A 19,987-nucleotide genomic window follows, 5' to 3' on the forward strand; every position below is an offset into this window, starting at 1 on the left:
TATACCTTACTTTCATTAATCCCTAGGTTTCTCACTCTTGATGGATATACTGAGTTGTAACAAGGATTCATTCCTTTGATTTAGTAGAAAAAGTTTGAAAGAATTTTATTTTAGAGACGATAAGTGACTCATTATTAATCACATGATAAAGTTTTAGAGATGGTTGAGTGACCTACTACTAATCATACTGATATTGTTTCTAATTTAGTCACTCAAATTCAATAGTTGTGGGGTTTTATATGAAAGATTTTAGTACAATTAGTAACGACATCGTTCAACTTTTGACACACATTTTGACACACATTTTTGTAAGACTTACTCTATAATGTATCTCAATTATCTAACCGTATATAGACATAATGAAACTCTAATTATCGGATCATCGTAGGGCATTTGAACTTGATCGAACAATGCCCTAACCCGATGTGATAATTTGGTCTTTATTCAAGATGGTCATCAATTAAAGAAAATCACTCAATTAGCTAGTGACACCTTTTTGGGATTAATTCAAACCTTAACATTCAAAACCCAAAACCCTATAATTCATGTACGAAAAACACGACTGCAATTATATATGGTAGGAACAATGGTCAAGATGTGATGTAATTAAACATCCTGGTCCATGAACAAAAAACATGACTGCAATTATATATGGTAGGGTTTGTTGCAAGGTTGTGCTGCCAAACCAAAGGCTGTGGCGATGCTGCACAGAAATTAATAAAGAGCAAGTCCGTCAACCAAAAAACGAAGACTCAGAATTATTTTTCAAAGTTGTATCCAGAGAGAGAGAGAGAGAGAGAGAGAGAGAGAGAGAGAGAGACATCTTTTTCATAACCGTTGACATTTTAAAGACTTTCATTTTCTTTTGTTCATCTGCTCCTAATTCTCTTTTTTTCTCTCTTTAGCTGGGTTTATAGTACCACTAGCCAGTATGCATGTCCCCGGACCACCATCACACCCAGCACGGATTCACACACCCCGTCACACCGAGCTTACCTTTCTCTACTCACGCTTACGCCAGGTTTTATAGTCTAGGGCTCACTTATCTCTCTTTAGAAAAGGCCATGTTTCTTTGAAATGCCCCAATTTTTCACTAACCCAGAACCCCAAAAAAAGTGTCCTAAAAAAGCTCTTCAAATTCTCCATTATGCTGTTTCACAGAGGAAAGAAAATCTCAATTATATATATAAACAAGCACTCCCATGTTTAATCATGTTTGTTGTTTTCGTTTGATTTATTCAAAATGATGACCAAATTAAAGCAAGGTATGTAAAAAGTAAAAAAAAAGAAAATTGAGTGAAAATTATCTTCCTGTATATGAATATATACTTAAATTCTCAAATTAGCATTGGTCCAAAATCTCCATACTCCATAAGAGAAATGCTAAGAAGACTCAAAGTGGGACTCTTCATAGACTCTCTATCATATTTTGGGTACAATATTTTATAAGGAAAACTAACGAAAAGTTCAAAAAACCTACCCTTTTAATGAAAAGTCATTTTTAAAGGTATTATGAATAGTACTAGGAAAATGTATAAATGTGGTTTTTTTCGTTAAAAGTGAACAGTACCGGGAGTGTTTTGTTAAAACTCTCTATTTTATGATGTTTATACCGAAATTGTGTTCAAAATATGAGATGACAGAAAATCCATATAAAGAGAGTTCTACTTTGTAAGAGAATCTTCTTAATAATCATGATAAGAATCATCACACAGATGGAATGGATACAATGATCTGACATCTTAAAATTATCTTCATGGAATATAATTTATTTGTTTAATTATTTTGAACACTTTCACTTGTTTATGCATTTTCGGAGAGATATTTCAATGTGTCATGACTCATGAGCTAAATTATTATACAAATAGAGGGAAGGCTTCTTTTTTTTTTTTTTTTAATTCTCCCTTCACTTGTATAATGATGTATTATCTATGTTCTCGTCTCAGGCACACTAAAAATCTCTTGCATTTGCCGGATGATAATTATTAGTCTTGATATATCTAGTGATTCACGGATCTACGTACTTTACCAACTTGAAATTTAATAATTCATTGCTTGACTACTTGGTCAATTGAAGCTACTATTCTAGCCAGTTCACAAGTAACTAACATACAAGGCCATGCAGTGGGGGCAGCAGTCACAAGAAAAGCCATGAGTGAACTCGGACAAGCTTTCCCAGAACAATGTATACTCCTTCTTCCTTCATGATATTTCTCTTATTGCTTCACCTTCTTACTTCAGATATTTCTCTTATTGCTTCATCTTCTTTCTAACTTAGTGTATCTTTATTTTTTCTTTTATATTCACAACAATATAACTATCTATGATAGCAATGATGGAGTAAAGTAACATTATTGTTTTAATTTAAAAAATATATATCTCTTAAAAATTAGAATCCAAATCTCCGTCTCTGGTTAATCAGAGAAAAACTTCTCAAATTTGTGACTGAATAACTAAATGATAAGCTCCCGGTACTGTTCACTTTAACGAAAAACCACATTTTTACACTAAAAAGTCAATCTTGGTACTATTTATTTTACCATTTATTTTGTCCTTATCGTTAAAACTCAAAGTTTTCAAGTTTTTTTCATTAGTTTTCCTATGTTTATATGGGGCCACCACTGTATATCCAGGTGTCAACATTACTGTTGGGTCGAGTTGAAGTGTCCCAGGGTACATACGACAATCCCTAGCACGTATGGGACCCTCTATCGATATGATTGCTTCACTTCTTGTCGTTTGAGAAATGTTTTTAAATGATTGAAGATGCTTTTAAAGAAAATATTTTTTAAATTAAATTTTAGTGAAAATGTAAGTTAATTATAGAAAAATATTTGAAGTGTTTTCTACAAGAAAAACATAATTTTTTCTTCGTGCAAGACGCACTTAATTACTTTTAGAACTTAAAAATATTTTATCTAAAAACGTTTTTAGTAATTTAAAAGCATTTTCCAAATGAACCATACATTTCGTTAATTGTACCTCTTTTATTTTTATTTTGGTCATTTGCTTGTAATAAATTGTATACTGGAAGGGTACAATGGGAATCTTAGTGCATGCAATGATGCACGTACTGTACTGGCACACTGCATTCTTTGCTACACACCCGTTGGTCCCCAATTACCAAGTATACACAAGATCAATGTCGGCATAAATAATTCAATTTTATAAGTTCACTTAAATTTTGATGATAAAATGAGATTACCAATCAGACCTTCAAGATTATAAATCTAAACATGGGGCCACCGGCCATGCAACGCCCACATGTAATTTCCTCAAAACTTGGGCACGTACATTTCATATTTAGGGTTAGGGTTTCTGTTCTATTTTTTTTACCATCGAAGGTCTCAACGAAAATAAGAAGAAGACTGAATAAGTCATAGATTCTAGAACTAACAAATTAGAAGAAAAATAAAATTCAGAAATGAGTCGAAAAGAAGATATAGAACTGATTGAAATAATCTTAGGGAAACTGGGAAAGTAGTACTGCAATTACAAAATGAAGATGTTCTTGAGAAGGACTTCATTTTAATTTCATAATTTTACGGGGCATAGGAGGCAGGGGAATTTCCGCCATTCAAGAAACGCTAAATTACCTTTTTACCCTTGCGCTCAAATTTCTGACTCGAATACGCAACTCAATAGTCTCCCCACGTTTCCGAAGCAGTAGTAGTCTCAGCGAACCCGAAACCCTGGGGCTTCAGCTGCGAATCAGGGCCACGAAGGCGCTCAGACAGCGGCTGATGGAACCCTACTCCACCGGCGTACGGTAGCATGTCCTTAACGTGAACAGCGCGAACGTTGTTATTATTATTATTATTATTCCCAGTGCCATCGCCATTCAGCCCTAGAAAGTCCCTTGTCAGACTGTCAGTCTTGCGCCACGTGGAGACATCTCCGGACGTGAACCCGCCTAGATACTCGGTGGAGATCATGTGGCTCGCCGTTCCAAACTCTCCCACGGTCAAGCCCGCTGACTGGCCCTGTTGGGCTGCTGCTGCACCAACGGCTGCAGCCTTTTGGAGGAGTGCAGTAGCTGAAAGGTGGGCTGATGACGTGGCGGGGTTGGAGTTGGGTTGTGTGCTGACGTGGAGGTTTTGGAAGGGTGAGGTGATCAGACCATTGTGTGGTTGTTGTGGTTGTGGCGGTCGTGGTGGGAAATGGCGATGAGACTCAGGCTTGATGAGATGATGAAGTGGGGAGTTTTGGGTGGGATTACTGTTAGGGTTCTGATGAGATTGTGGTAGGTCCCATGGGGTGAGGGGGATGGTGGTGAAGGGAGGCATTGGTGTGTTTGGGTTTGTGAAGTGCTGTTGTTGGTGGGTTGGAAAAGGGAAGAGGGAGATTTGAGGTGTAATTGCAGCGGTGGTAGTTGTGGCGGTAGCAAATTGATTTGCTGAGAGTCTTGCACTTTCTTCAGCCAAAGCATCACAAAACGCCCTGTGAGTTATGAAGCTATCCTTCCTGAAAAATGTTGGATCACAAGCCAGAGGAGCAAGTTTTGATCAATATGAGAACTAAAATACCCAATGCAACGTCGAATTCAACCCAATGCAACGTCAAATTCAAGAATTGTTACCTTTAGTTGTATAATTCAACTTGTTAATTTTTAGTTGTATCACAAAGCTAACAAGTTAAAAGTTATAACCAATCATCATCGTATATAACATGTACTTTTATCTTAAGTTGGAATTTGATTTGGATCAAGATAAATAAAATGAGAGTTAAATAAATATAAGGAGGAATTTATAGCAGACAAAGAACACAGCTACACAACAAATGCATATTAGAAGCACATTGTTCTTACAGATGGTGCAAATTTGTGTTATTTCATTTGTTAATATCGCTCCTGCATAGATGGAAGACATATCAAAAAGATTTTCCGCACATGTATACTACACATGCATGTGGGATAAGATCACAGGGATTAAAACGTCAAAAATCCAAAGAAAAATATACTTATAAGATGCATGCCATAATTTGATTGATATGTTTAGTAATGCATGCAAAAATAAGCATTGATTGTGGAAATGTGGAGAAAATTACGAAGATCCAAAAAAATTTACTTGAAAAAAGGGCTCGTGCATGAAACAAGAGGATACACAAAATCACAAGCCAAAGAAAGCAACTGAGAAAGAAGGATAGCAGCAGATATTCTTTGCAGATTTATCAGTTTTCATGATGACTCTCTGCCTTCTGCAAGTAATTGATACCACATGCTTGATGCTTAAAGGCCAAAATAATGAAAAAATAAAATTAAAATAAAATACAAGTTCACGGGTTTTCCCCAACCATGAAATATATCCAAAAGTACTTATATTTCTCTAACTTTTTCTTAGGTTCTCCATCATTGTTTTGTAGACCAGATAGAATTAGGATTCTCTTCTCTCTTCTTTTTATCCCCTTTCATCCCCTTCTTTCACATTTCCTATTTTGTCTTTCTTTTTTTATAAAAAATTAATATAAAATGTTGACGTGGCTTATTAACCGTAATCGTTTAAATAGGAAGGAAGGGAAGGGGAAGGAAAAAAAGAGGAGAGAGAATCCTTCTCCGACCAGGATCTGGATTCTCTCACCTTCCATTTTCCCCTCCCCTTCCTCCCCTCTCTCCCTTCCATCCCCTCCCTATCTTTCCATTTGAACGCTCAAGATTAACATATATCATCCTCTTGTTTTATCTTCACTGTCACTGTAGAGAGAGAATGAAGAAGAGGAAACTGAAAGAGGAGTGGAGAGAAGACTCCATCTGAAAAACCAAATAGGATTATTTTCGTCTATGAACTTGAGGACACAGCATATAAACCGAAAAAGTTAAATAATTTTTGTTCTTTTTATAAAAAAAGTTTGACATTTAAATTTTCAAGCACAAGCAGTATCTACGTACAGAAGGAAGGTTTCAGGCAACAGTCACTTGTATTAATGGTGTACATTTTGGTGCAACCTGCAACACTGCATTCAAACCTTCAGATATATATTCCAGGCATAATTTATTACTATTCCTGTGTAAAAACAACCTCAGAAACAAAAACAAAATCCCATGGAAAAACAAAAAACATTGATATGTTCTCAGCCAGATATAAATTATAACATGAGACTTCCCAATTTAAACAAAAGACCAATTTTTTGTATGGATCACATTGGGTCCAAACTCATGAAAATTCAAGAAAAAAACAATGTCCAATTATTTTTTTAGGTTTAAAGAAAAGAAAGGGAAATTAATTAATCACCTGGAGAAAAGGGTTCCACAGTCACATCTATATTCTCTTGTACCACAGGTTTTGGAGTGAGCCTTCCAATCAGATTGAACAGCATAGATCTTGGAGCACTTGTCACACTTCCACTTCTTCTCCCCATGCTTCCTGCAAAAGTGTTTTTTGATCCCTGTGAGGTCACCAAGTGCTCTTGAAGGATGGTGATGAACACATGAAGGCTCAGGACAAACATAGGCTCTCTTTCTGATCTGATCGTTGCTGTTCCTTTGCTTCAGCTTCCATGGAAGGTTGTGGCCTCTCCTGTGAAGCTGCAGGTTTTGATCCCTCTGAAAACCCTTGTTGCAAATTTCACACACAAATCTGTTTGTGGCAAGTAGGGTTTTTGGGGATAATGCAATCACTTCAGCATCTGGATCTGGAACGCATGAAACAAAGATATTACTTTAATCTAAAAATAGATAAGTTGGCTAGAGCTACGCTTTTCCCTCTGCACACCCAAGTTTGAATCTCTCCCCGTAGTCATTTAAATGAAATTTTTTGAATGATATTGCCTGTCTTAAAAAATAAAAATAGCTAGAGAGTCTCTAAGTTAATTTGCACAACTGAAAACACCGGTAATTATATCGACAAAAGTCAAATCCTAGAACATCTGGAAATCAATCAACCAGAGATTAGTACATACCGGGGTTTCCGGGGAGGCTTCTTTTCTTTTTAATTTTGTTGGGTGGCTGATCAGACTGATGCGAAGAAATATTGGTGGAAAGGAGAAGAGGGTTTAAGGCAGCTGCAAAGTCTGAAGAAACACTGTTAGCTTCCTCAGACAAAGAAGTGGAATTGGACATGGAGATTGGAAACATGGTTAGTGTCCAAGCTTCTTTGGACTAAGGAAAACTCCAAAGAGAGAAAAAACAAATTAAAGCTAGCTGGATAAGCTGAGAGATGAGACTGAGAGAGAGATAGATCTTTAGATATTAGAGAATCTGAGAACTTCTTCTCTATCCCACTTTAGCCTTCACTTTTATTCGCACCCTTGAACACACAATTAGCAGGGAAACGAAAAAAAAAAAAAATTCATTTTTGAGGGGGCAAAAAGCAAAATATAAATATTTTCAATCTCGTGAAGTAGTGACGATGATGATGGGTTATACGATCTCTACTCCAAGTCACTATCTTAGCTAGGCCATGGCATGGATTGCTTCTCTGAGCAACTCTGCAACACCACCAATACAAACCTCCCTCTCTCTCTCTCTCTCTCTCTCTCTCTCTCTCTCTCTCTCTCAGATCATCATCAAGAGCCGTTGTCCATGCAAATCCAACATGGAAAGAGTACAGGCAATAAGATGTTCTCTCTCTCTTCACTATCCAATAACCCTCTCCTTTTTTTTTTTCTGTATATGATTCTATAAATTTCAAGTTAGAGAGCGACAGGTGGAAATTATGAAGAGGATATTTCAGTACTACTCAGAAGCAGCTTATTGTAGGCTTATAGTGTACAGTACTACTTCTGCAGCTGTGTGATGATTATAGTGGAACTGTGGAAGACTAAGGAAAACAAGGGTAGGGCTAGAAAAATTTGGAAATTTCTAAATTTTCTTGGAAGAAACTAAAATTAAAAAAAAACTAAAAGATAAAAAGAAAGCGTGGTGTTATTTTACATAGAAAATTAGATTTCAACCCCTAAATAAGATAAAGTTTAGATTAAAGCTGGTACAAGATTCGAAATTGAGTTTAATCTCTTGGTTCTATTTAAATGCCATCATTTATATTTTATGTCATTTGTTTTGTAATTTCATGATTTTTCTTTTTCTAACCCTATACTAATTCACTATAATTTATTTAGGTACATATGTTTGGGTACACTAACTCATTAATTATAAATATATTTCGTACAAATGTTTTTAGGTACCCAAATTCATTATAATTAAGACATTTCTATACAAACATTTATGTACACTAATTCATTATAATATATTTCAGGACAAACATTTAGGTACATACTTTTCGGTATATATATATGATATACAGTCATTTTTGTGCACTTATGTATTTACATATTTTTCTCATGTTTCACCAATTTCTTTTAATGTTTTCTCATTTAAGTTTATTTAGTTTTTCAAATTTTAATGGAAGAAGGATAATTTGAGTATTATAAAAGTTTTACCCTTTTTGTCTTTTCTCTTTATATATGTATAGATGATAAAATTCAATTGTATATTGATGTCTGATAAGCAAATGTGTTAATTTTAAATGCCTAATTTATAAAATAAAAAAAACACACACACAAAGTAGAGGGAAAAGGCTATAGCAATTTAGGGAAAAAGCTAAAGGAAGTCAGCCAAAGCAAAGACGAGGAAGAAGCACAAATCCAGTCAAATATTTTGGGTAATTTTTTATTTCTCTCTCACACTATCCCTTTTTTATGAAATAATTGTTTTTGTGTTAGTTTTTCTTTTGGAAGGATGACGTTGGCACTTTCTGCCTTTTCCTTTGTTGCTGTAATAAAACACCCAAACCCTAAAAGGAGCTTGATTTGAATATTAAAGGGAGGGATATTTGTTTACAGGAAGACTTAAAGGAGAACAAGAAGCAGCTTAAAAAGCTTTGTCAAGGTGGTAAAAAGGCAAAGAGATAAATAGAGATGCATGGACTGACCTTTCTTAACTTAATTTTTTTTTTATAATACCCCACTACTACTAAGTTACTAACATGATTGATTCACTGATTGACTACAACTATATATAGTATGTGTAAGAATATGAGTATGGAAGTGATTGTTATATCCGGTTGATTCAAATTGGTACAGTTAGATTGAGATACTAGAGAGAGAGCAAATAATATTATTTCTTACCCTGAAACCATATTATTGAGAATTTATAATGACTTTTGTTGATTTAAACTCACCACCTTCCCTATCTGCAATTATTTGTGCAAAGTTGTCATTGAACTATTTGGGGGGTTTTAGAATTTTATTCAACTCAATTGCTGGTGGTCATTAATAGTTGAGGATTTTTCTTTCCCCTACTCTGTGTCTGTTGTGGCCAAGTAAACAAACCCCACCAAGGGGGGCAATTTAGAAGGCCCTCTACCGTCTGCTCTTTTTCTCTTATAACTTACTTTATTCCAAACCCAAATCTAAAGCCACAAGCAAATTCTCCATTTTGTCCCCTTCAGATTACCAAAAGTGTCCTTGGCAAGGGATTCTCTTCCTTTTGAAGCCATGCGTGGCTTAACTAGCATGGGCATGCAAAACCAATCCCTTAAGCCTCAGACGTGTAGGGCATATAGGACCCCATTTGCGAGCTGCATGTTGTTCTAAATTTTTTGTTTCTCATGTAAATCCTTTGGAAATTGGAATCCTATGTGGGTTTTCTTTTGATCTTTAAATATTTTGAATATGCAGGGCTTTTTAGTGAGATTCATGTTCTTTTCTTTTGGGATAAGATGAGATTTATGCTTCACTGATTAACACCTTTAGGGAAAAACAATTGGCCCAAAAAAAAAAAAATGAAGATAAAAAAATTAATAAATCATATAACCTAAGTTGGAATAAAAAAGTAAAGTCATTTGAGTATAGCACTCTAACTGTAACATCAACATAACCTAAGAAGGCAATATTCTCTGTAAAAGCATTGCCCAAATTTTTTTGCCTTACCAGTTCCCCTCTTCACCAAGTTAACCTAAATTTGTGTAAAATTAGGAACTGAATCCTTTTGGTGTTAACTGAAAATTGGCAAACAAAGATCCTTGTGGTTGTTGGGGTCTCTTTGTTGTTGTTTAGTGTTTGGGTTGATTATATTTTCTTACTGTTTATGAACTTGGCTTTACCCCCCCCCCCCCCCCCCAAAAAAAAGTTGGGCATTTAACAAATGGGAGAGATCGACAACGAGGTCAAGTTTTTCTTCGTTGTGATCATATATTTGGATCCAGCTAGGGTCCTGGAAGTTGGTGGCAAATTTATCAATCCTTATTCTTATGTAAACTTAAAATTGGGTAAAGCTATAAGATCCAATTCATGAGTAATAATAATTGCAGAACAAAAGTTTACATAGCTTGATAATCTCTCTCATAGGCCGAGGGAGGACTCATTTCCTAATGAAGTCTGAAATTAATTATCACTCAATAAAATAGAAAGTCAATTCTCATAATTTGACCAATAGGGTTGCTTTCAAAACAATATTCATTTTTTTTAGCAAATGATATTGTCTACACTAAGGAGGTGGGGGAGTGGGCTAAGCCTATTTGCCTTTTGGCGAGAATCGAACCTAGCTAAGACCTTTCACTTACAAGTGAAGATGAATACCACTAGACCGTACTAATAAGTGGCTTCAAAACAATATTAATTAAATTGAATTTATCACACATGACCATGTCATGTCAGAATATCATAAAATAGCGGCCTATGCACTAGGAGGCTGGTCACTGCCCCGATTAATGCCTAGGTGTTTGAAAATTAAGAAAGGGCGCCTAGACCTACTGAGGCGCCCGCCTAGACCGCCTAGGCACCTGCCCGCCAAGACCCGCATAGGCACCTGCCTAGGTTGCGACTCACTTAGACAAAAAATAGATAACTTTCATTTTACATTTTATTTTTTTCAATAAATTGTAAGAGACTTGTTGAATACTTAAATGAACAAATATTATATGCTTGTTTCCCATGTTTTCATTTTGTTTCAATAGCACATAATATATATATATATATATAATTCTATTGTGTAGTTTATGATGAAATTATATATACTTTAAGTATAAATAGACACTTATTTACACGAAATATAATAGATTTAATTAAATCCGCCTAGCAGCCTAAGCGCTAGGCCCTAGCCCACCGCCCGACTAGTGTCTAGCGTCTTTTAGAACCTTATAATTTTACATCTTAATCTTAGTCTTAGGCCCAATTTGGTATTAATTTTTTTTTTCACCACAAGATGCTTACTTTAAATTTAAGCAGTAAAAAAATGTTTGGTAAAAATAAAATATCCTACTTATTTTAAAAGCAATGACTTCCAGCTTTTAAAAGCAACTTGTAAGTTGATTTTAAAAGTTGCTTTAATAAAAAGCGAAGTTTAGCCTTTAATTAATATTTTTAATTATTGTAATACGCTCATTAATTTTAAAAAAATGACATTATTTATTCTTCTCGATACATTTTATCTTTGGAGAACAAAGTGACCACCATCACCTAACACTACAAGCCATAAACTCTTACACCACCATTGCCACCACCACCACCATTACCACCACCATCATAATCGTACACACCACACTACCACCACAACTGTCACTACCATTGTACTGCCACCGTCACCACCAGCACCACCATGAACACAACTACCACCACAACCGCCGCAATCTCAGTTGCCCTTACGACCATTGTTATTTAAGCATCCTAACCACCACACCCATTTATTGTCACCATCACCACCACCATCACAACCATTGCTCTTGCCACCGTTGTAGTTGCCATTGCCCACACTACCACATCCATTTTTGCCATTATATACAATTATATCACTTTTACAAAATTTACCAAACATTTTTACACTACTTTTCATACTCACAACACTTTAAAAATACAGTTTATCAAACGCTCAACTGCTTTATCTTGTAGCGGATTATTTTTAAAGACAACAGAAGCTGTTTTTTTAAAAAAGCATAGCAATCTCAAACTGGCCTTCAGTCTCTAATAATATATTGTTAGATTGTAATACAAGTGAAGAATAATATTGAAATACTATGCGGTAGTCATTGTCAAGGTAATTACCGAGCGATGAGTGAGCAAAGTAGGACAACTAATAATTTATTTAACAATTTGGCCAAGTTTGAAAAATCAGAAACCTTAGTAGCGTGGAGACGTCAAAAAACTACCCTTTCAAGTAACTGAAGTATATATGAAATTCAGATAGATAGCCATCTCAATATTTTGTGGAGAATGATTTAAATGAAATAGGTTTACCACCAAGGTGATGATATGTTCTAAACCATAGAAATATGGTATAAAAAATATGATATGAATAACATTACTCTTCAAATTAATTAGAATAAGCAAGATGTATATATGTAGAGCAACTAACTTTTTCATGTTAGTTGCTCTACATATATACATCTTGCTTATTCTAATTAATTTGAAGAGTAATGTTATTCATATCATATTTTTTATACCATATTTCTATACCACCTTAGGTGGCATAGGATGTGGACAGCCACATTATTTGAAAAATTTGTAAAAACCAAGGAAAGGAAGAAGAAAGACTCCTCGTATACCACAATCATAATTTAATTAACTAGTTTTTCTTAATTATTAGTTTATTAAATAATGAACTAAATTTAAAAATATGATTAATTCAAATGATGTGACTGTCCACATCAAATGTCACTTAAGATGGTATAAAAATATGGTATGAATAACATTACTCTAATTTGAATCTATTTTATTTATACAACTTTGTTCTATTCTGCATTGCATGCAGAGATAAGGTAAATCTTGATGAATTGGGAAGAAATATAACACCGTGCGGGCCATGCCTTATTCACGGGTTCTTTCTATCACCAGATTCTCACATGCAAGTTTTTGGCTTTGAATTTTGGGCACATGAAAAGGCATAGAATATAAAATACACATGAACGTTATATATATATATATATATATAGCTTATTCTATGTCTACGCGGCGAACTTATTTATGAAGTAAACCCTAATTTTTCAGTGCGAATTGTTAGACCGTGTTATCAATTTATTCATGTTAATTATAACACATGCATTTATTTTATTTTTGTTCTTTTTATATCTATTTAATTATACTATATCATGTCAAGTATCAACCACGTTGTTCATCAATAGTATAACACTGAATTAATAGCTTTATGTGTCGGCGTAGAAGACTAAACAAGTAAACCCTAAGGTAGTCATTCATGATTTCGAGTGAACATGAAATGGCTTATAATATCAAACATATTATATATATTTAAAATGTATATATAGTGGATTAATCCAGTAACTCTTTTTTCTGTTGAGAAGAAAGAATTCTAAATGCCTTCCTGCACGGGGGCTTACAGGAAGAAGTTTACATCAGTCCTACACCGGGGAGGAGAACAAGAGAGGTAAACGGCGGGAGTCGTCGAAGACAAACGACGGTTGGAAGCAATGAGCAATAAGGGTGAGTGGGCAGGATTGCAGGCCCAAACGACAATTCATGGGCTTAAGTGATGGATATCACGTTTGTGAAATTAATGGATGGCCCTCATCAATGAAAGGAAGGAAAGGCAAAAAAAAAAAAAAAAAAAAAAAAAAAAAAAAAAAAGAAAAAGATACCAAGGGCAAGTGACAATACGTCCATTGAAATTGTTTCTTTTGGAAAGCTGTAGAATAAGTGTTTGTAGAATGAGAAATGATTTTTGCACACTCTTTTTAGCTATTAGACTGAACAAATTAAGAGCTAAAATTCAAAGATAGTGTAATAGAAGGTGAAAAAGACTGTATCTTACGGCGGGGAGAGGTCGCGCGGGGGGGAGGTTAGGTTTAGCATTATGAGTTGAAGATGGTCTAACTACTTATTTTTTTTAAGTTTTCATTTGAGATTGTGTTTGCTCACTTCTCATGTGTCATCCACACTTATTATATTTTTCGCCAAACATGAAAATTGAATTAGCAACCATAGCTGTCCCACTTTCTTTAAAATACACCCGACTCTCTCTTCCCTTTAGAATAACTTAGACTAATCTTGATACGCCGTTTTCAGTAAAATCTAATACACTTGCACTTGTGAGTAGAGGCTATGATAAGGGTTCAATTGAAACTACTTTTGTAGAAAGCATTTCTTATGCATTTCAGTAATCCAAGCACGTCCAAGAAAAGAACCGTGCTAAGCACTTCTCCTCTGTGTTGTTGCCAAGACCCAAAAATACTTTTAAGTTTTTATGTACACAGTAGTAAAAATGTCTTTGATCATCCAAAAACACTTTTAGCATTTCTAAGCAGTCATGCACTAGGGAAATCATGTTGATCTCATGAATTGGTGATAGCTTAGGAATTTTGATAGCAGGAAAATACTTTATTTCTCCTTGCAGCCAAATTACAATTCGAGTGAAAAGACTTTTCCTTTCGTGTTTTAAGAAAGAATAATTCTCCTTCTCTTATGTAAGAAGCCGATAAGTGTTATAAAGTGTGACCAGTCCACGAGAACATGGACTTCCCATCTTGTTCTCTAGAAACCTCATGTACAAATTAGCCATGGAACTTAATTTTCTATCCTCCTCTAGTAATCCAAAATTCAGATTTTCCTCTCAAAATGTCCTTCTGGTTTTTATGTGTTAGTATCAGGATGTTACAGGAATATACTTGAGCTGTTGAGATGACACCGCCATCTACATTACAACATCTTTCAGACCAAAGTTGCATTACTCTTACAAACCGATCGAATTCGTGCTTTTCGTAGAATTACTTTCGTACTCGGATCCTGTCTTCATCTGTAAGACATCAATGGGGTAAGGAACACAGTTTTATGGTGATGTTTTAAGGAGCATAGTGTACCAGTTTTTGAGAGTCCACAGCTGATGAAGTGACTGAGGAGAGAACCATATCGGACATGAACCAATCTACGATCTACACGGTACAAAGGTAACATTATGAAGTTCATTACTACCTAACTCTATTTACATCTAACTAATTAAAACAACATTTCAGTAACAGAATATATCATACTGACAAACTACCAATGTAGTCACTTGGACCCAAAAACAAGAATATGTTTTAGGGTTTCTTGGAGCTTTTGCTGCAACTCCTTTTCAAGTTTAACAGCTTCTCAACAATCTACATTCCTTTAAGAGAGGCCATAAATAGATTACAACAGGCAGAGACAGATAATTAATTTGATTTATGGTACATAGAACAGTGGTTTGTATAGATTAATAAACAACAACCTTGCCATAAATAACGATAAAAGTTACCAAAGGTTCTGTCCAAGCAATGCCTGCAACCTAGCCAAGATAAAGAAAGAAGAGAGGAAATTATTAGAAGAAGAAAAGGTGGCAATCAATTATCATGTGCAGGGTTAGAAACACCAGAAACAAAGATGGTTTCTTTTCCACAAATAATTGCTTGCTCATCCCCCTATCCTGTCAATACCAAGAAATCCAGAAGAAAGTTATGGCCTAATGGCACATGAAGAGAAACCCCAGAGACAAAATGAGAGACTATGAAAACAACTGTTGAAGGCTTTAGCCTTGTTCCGAAAGATATGGGAGGAAGTGAAAACCAAAGACGGGGGAGAGAGGGAGAGAGAGAGCGAGAGAGCGAGAGAGAGAGCAATGCAGAAGAAGTCCAGCTAGCTAGTCTACTTTGGGGATGAACCTACGTAACCTAAGCGATCAGCCAAGATAATCACATCTTCATCTTCGCCTACTTCAGCACTCGGAACGGTCAAGTCTCCCTTGAATCTCTCACTAAATAGTTCTTCCCAAAATCCTTCATCAAGCTCCTTATCTCCGCTATCTAGTGGCTCTACCACTTCCTCCTGTTCCTTTCTCACCTTACCTAATCCTTGCATTTCCATCGCAAGTGCTTCTAGCTCCGACATTTCATACTCACAATCGCCAAATTCAAGAGGCTCATTTTTAACTGGGTTTATTCCTTTGCCTCTTAGGCCTGATTCGCCACCACCAACACCACTAGGTCCTTGATCAATTGGCCTCCTCCTTTTCTTAGTCATTGCCTCTTCAAGCTCCTTCCTTTTCTCCTTGTGTTGGACAAGCTGCTGTATAAAAGCCGGGTTCTGCATTGCCCTTGCCAAGAAAGCCATCATCTGCCGCTGCTTCATTTCTGTCTTTTGTAACCTTTGTTCCATGGCCTGAAGGTAGGCTCTAGTACTCTGCTGCTGCTGCCCAAGCTTCACTAGTTCCATAATTAGAACCTGCTTGTCACGCCGCAACCGATCAACTTCTCCATCCAGCCCAAACTGGCCAAGTTCCACACAAGTGCTGACAGTTTGCTGTGCCGGAAAAGGCTGAGAAGGTGCCTTTCTTCTTCTAATGTTCTTCAAAAGATGCTTCTGACCCCTTACAAATCCTTCATTGGCAAACTCCCATCGGTCAGGATCAACCTTTCTAAAACCCTGCACAAGTTAATTACATTTTAGGACCAAAATTCCCAAGAACCAATGACATTACAAACCCTAATTGCCCAATTAGATTCAGAAATCTATTAAGCTTCTCCATTAACCCTTTGAACCAATGCCCATCAAATATTTGATACACACTAAATATTTTTATCTATCAGTATTGGTGGAACGAGACAAGAGAGAGACTAAATTATTCTGCACTTCACAAGGAGATCAGAAAGTGCTGAATATTGTATTACTAACTTTTGAAATTTGACACCAGTGGAAATCAAGAAAGGTGAGCCACTAATGAGAAGACTAGAAACTTAAAAAATGTAGTGATTTTCACTCCGATTCCTCTAATTCTGCACTTCTCTCTTTACTTTTGGCACTAAATTCATATTTGATTTATTAAATCTCGAGAATAGAAAGCGATGGAAAAGTGTAGCAAGGGTAGAAATGATTGCGAAAATCACCACCCAAAAGGACAACACTGTGGAAAAGGAGCATACATTAAAAAGAAGTGAAGAGTGGAGGGGGTAAAAGCAAGGTAATTAAAAGAGTAATGTATAACCATGAGTTATGAAATTCAAGACATGAAAGCGATTATTTACCAGAAAGTAAAACACTACCAAGAAATGAGAACAACTTTTTTTTTATCCAAAATTAAATATTAAAAAAAAAAAACAAAAACGCTCAGATGATCAAGAACATTTAGGATTAGCTTAGGATTTTCTTAATAGTGGTGAAAAATATAAGAAAGAAAATTACAAGGGACTACAACACAATATATTAAAGATGGATGATCATATTCATCCACATAAGATTTGAGTAAAGTTAACGACTTTCTCACACCCTTTTTAGCCGTCTGTGCTCAAATTGAATATTTGACGTTTTCTCAACCCAATCGGATTGTTTCCACGTACATTTAAACTTTGAACATCTGTAAAAACTTGATGAAAAAGGATTGAAGTTTTCACTAACCAATTTTTAAAGATTTCAGCTTGGGGGTGAAAACAGACACTTACGTAAGTGTTGAGCTGCCTCACAAAGCTTGAGAAATTATTGTGCTTGAAGTACCTAGGCAGGAGGCTCATCACAAAAGCATGTGGGTCCCACACCACAAAGCTCCCCCCTTCCCTGCTCCACGACACCACCCGATTCGAATCCGGGTCGTCCACCATATCGTATGTCTTGTTCAGAAACGGCGGAGGGCCCGTGTCGTTCAGGCCCTCCATCGGCTGCGGCGGAGGGATCATCATCACCATCGGGTCGAAATCTGGACCCGATTGAGACGAACTCGAACTCGAACCCGGGTACTCTTCTTTCACTGGGTACAAATAATTCATGGCTGAAAATCGCAGAAATATGAACAATATCTTGGTGGGTATCGAATCTCGCACCGATTTCCACTACGTTTTTTTCTTTTCGAAATCGAATTCTGGGTCGGATTCAAAATCCGATTTTGATAATCAATTAAGCAAGAAAAAGAAGACTAATTAAGAGATTAAGAGAGTAAAAAACTGACATGGGTTGCTGTTGAAATGCAAGATAAAAGGCAGAGCTGCGGTTGTCATGAGCTTCCTGCTTCCGAATAGGAGCTCAAAGGCGCAAACTTTTCGAGATTTCTGATCAGGGAACGGAAGATTTGAGCTGAATCTGAGCAAGAATAAGTTCTGAAAATGGATGGAAGAGAGAGAAAGAGAGGAGAGCTAGAGAGAGAGAGAGATAGAGAGAGAGGAGCGGGCGGAGCTGCGTAGATTGAGGCTTTGGATTTCTGCTTTCTTCTTTGGGAAAGTCGTTTTAGCCGTTATATATAGTTGGCAGGTTTTGTCACATGAGAAGAAACTGCAAATACTAAGATCACAAGGGGTTTAAATAGTGATTTAATCAATTTTTTCTAAAATGTTTTGGGAACGTTCTACACTTTTGGGAAGTATTTGTAAATGAGAATTATTATTAGCATTTTAAAAATCTTCTTCTATACTTCTTATAAGTGTATTTTTTTTTAATAATAAAAAATTTATAATATTAAATAAAAATTTTAAAATATTAATAACAATTCCTTTGTAATTTTAATTTTCTAATTCGCCCATTAACTCTTTCTCCAATCGGGCAAGAATTTAAAAGAGAGAGAATGGTCCTTAGGTGAGAGAGAGAGAGAGAGAGAGAGAGAGAGAATGGTCCTTAGGAAAGTTCTGGAAGGAGGTTCCATGGAGTATGGTGGAGGCATAGGTGAGAGATTAGTTGTGTAGATATCTAAAATCTCATTGGATGAGGCATGGACCCCACTCATAATTGGGTGACATCACATGGGGTAGCGCTATTGGGTGGAGGATAAATATCACAAAATAATATAATTTGGTAAAGAGGGTTTGGACTTTGGAACTCTGGAGTTGAAAAAATTGAAAAATGCGGTTGCATTGGTTGGTAGGGACTACTGACCAATTCTAAATTATTTGTTGGACAATTAGTGATGTGTTATTGCGTTGAGAATGTTTTGCTTTATTTGCCTTTGGACTAAAATATTGGGAGTTTTTAGAAATTTTATATGAATTTATACATATTTTTTAATTTGTTTTATGAACTAAAATTTTAAACGATTTGTCATAGTAAGTTTTTAAAATTATTAATTTTTTATATGTCCGTAATGATTTTGAAAGGGTGTTGAGAATTAAAAAGTCTAAAATAACTTTGAAACCAAGTGATGTGTAAGGCACATGGCTTATTTTAGATGAACAATGAGTGAGATGACAAATTAATGAATTTGAAAAGTTGATATGACAAATACCTTAAAGTTTTAATTTATATGACAAACTACAAAAGCTACATAAGTTATAACATTTAAAAAAAATTCCCTTACAAATTATACTTTGAATACTAAAGACGGTTTGTTGCACCAGATTATCTTGGACAATATTAACTTCAGGGATTAAGTTGGATTGACTTGACATGGATTAAGTAGCATAAGAATAATGAAACTCTTAATGCAGCATCGGACTAAGTCACATACTAAATTATTTTTGAGATCCCAATATTTTTTTTGTCATTTTAATTCATCTTATTAATATTTTATTACTATTAATCCATACTTTTTTGAGAACTTTAACAAAAAGCTTTCGGTATTGTTCACTTTAATGAAAAAATATATTTTTACACTAAAAAATCAATCTTGATACTATTCACTTTACCATTAAATTTGTCTTTATCGTTAAAATTCAAAGTTTTCAAACAATTTTCATTAATTTTCTTTACTTTTTTATCTGACTCACTCTTTGTCGTCTCTCTCCACCTTTCCTTTCTTTTCTCTTATTTTCTTATCCTTTCTCTTCTTCGCATCGTCCATAATTGCTCTCAAAACGCCTTCCTATCAACGCATTAGGAAATTGCGAATAAACACCTGAACCAAAAAACCAAGCATTGTACCCAACCTCTCTAGTAGCAATTACAATGGCGAATTCAAATCAAACAAAAACAAAAAAAAAATCCCAAATTGTTTTGTTTTTATTTTGACAAAAAATGGAGAAAAATTCAATCGAATCCTGCAACGTCTGGCACACCTCTATCTCCAACTTCTCCCCCTTCAACCTGGAAAGCTTTCATGGATTCCAAACCCAGGCCTCACCTCCATCTCCAACTCTGCGCTTGAGCTCTCCCTTTCAACAAGGCCTAGGTTTCAGATGTT

The 19,987-nt window shown here is 35.5% G+C and overlaps 2 protein-coding genes across 13 annotated transcripts; both read right to left on the reverse strand.

The window, feature by feature from the left end:
- Positions 1 to 3,441: 3,441 nt before the first annotated feature.
- Positions 3,442 to 7,594, reverse strand: LOC103448930 (protein indeterminate-domain 12-like). The gene is made up of 3 exons (XM_008388191.4): positions 6,895 to 7,594; positions 6,228 to 6,627; positions 3,442 to 4,464 (listed from the first exon to the last, which is right to left on the reverse strand). Exons 1-3 carry the CDS (start codon positions 7,067 to 7,069, stop codon positions 3,639 to 3,641), a joined length of 1,401 nt encoding a protein of 466 aa, XP_008386413.1. The 5' UTR covers positions 7,070 to 7,594; the 3' UTR covers positions 3,442 to 3,638.
- A 6,692-nt stretch (positions 7,595 to 14,286) lies between these two features.
- On the reverse strand, positions 14,287 to 18,266 carry LOC103448931 (heat stress transcription factor A-7a-like). 12 transcript variants are annotated; one of them, XR_011573378.1, is made up of 6 exons: positions 17,831 to 18,266; positions 17,331 to 17,632; positions 15,128 to 16,317; positions 14,921 to 15,025; positions 14,739 to 14,810; positions 14,287 to 14,674 (listed from the first exon to the last, which is right to left on the reverse strand). XR_011573378.1 is itself a non-coding variant. In XM_008388192.4 (3 exons), exons 1-3 carry the CDS (start codon positions 17,877 to 17,879, stop codon positions 15,541 to 15,543), a joined length of 1,128 nt encoding a protein of 375 aa, XP_008386414.1. In that variant the 5' UTR covers positions 17,880 to 18,266; the 3' UTR covers positions 14,468 to 15,540. The 12 variants fall into 12 exon arrangements, 2 of the variants coding, with proteins under 2 accessions (XP_008386414.1, XP_070664683.1); XR_011573377.1 differs by having other exon boundaries at positions 14,914 to 15,025; XR_011573374.1 differs by having other exon boundaries at positions 17,331 to 17,653; positions 17,831 to 18,060.
- Positions 18,267 to 19,987: the final 1,721 nt, after the last annotated feature.

The sequence above is a fragment of the Malus domestica genome, chromosome 11 (genome assembly GCF_042453785.1).
Source record: "Malus domestica chromosome 11, GDT2T_hap1".
Classification (NCBI taxonomy): domain Eukaryota; kingdom Viridiplantae; phylum Streptophyta; class Magnoliopsida; order Rosales; family Rosaceae; genus Malus; species Malus domestica.

Bases quoted from the DNA above. Each gene is read 5' to 3' on its own strand.
- LOC103448931 (XM_070808582.1), bottom strand. From the start codon at position 17,879: ATGACAACCGCAGCTCTGCCTTTTATCTTGCATTTCAACAGCAACCCA. The intron at 17,654-17,830 runs GTCAGTTTTTTA...TGCGATTTTCAG, and splicing joins GCATTTCAACAGCAACCCAT to CCATGAATTATTTGTACCCA. The intron at 16,318-17,330 runs GTAAGTGTCTGT...TAACTTGTGCAG, and splicing joins TGAGGCAGCTCAACACTTAC to GGTTTTAGAAAGGTTGATCC.
- LOC103448930 (XM_008388191.4), bottom strand. From the start codon at position 7,069: ATGTTTCCAATCTCCATGTCCAATTCCACTTCTTTGTCTGAGGAAGCT. The intron at 6,628-6,894 runs GTATGTACTAAT...CATGCGTTCCAG, and splicing joins AAGCCTCCCCGGAAACCCCG to ATCCAGATGCTGAAGTGATT. The intron at 4,465-6,227 runs GTGATTAATTAA...AACATTTTTCAG, and splicing joins TGTGGAACCCTTTTCTCCAG to GAAGGATAGCTTCATAACTC.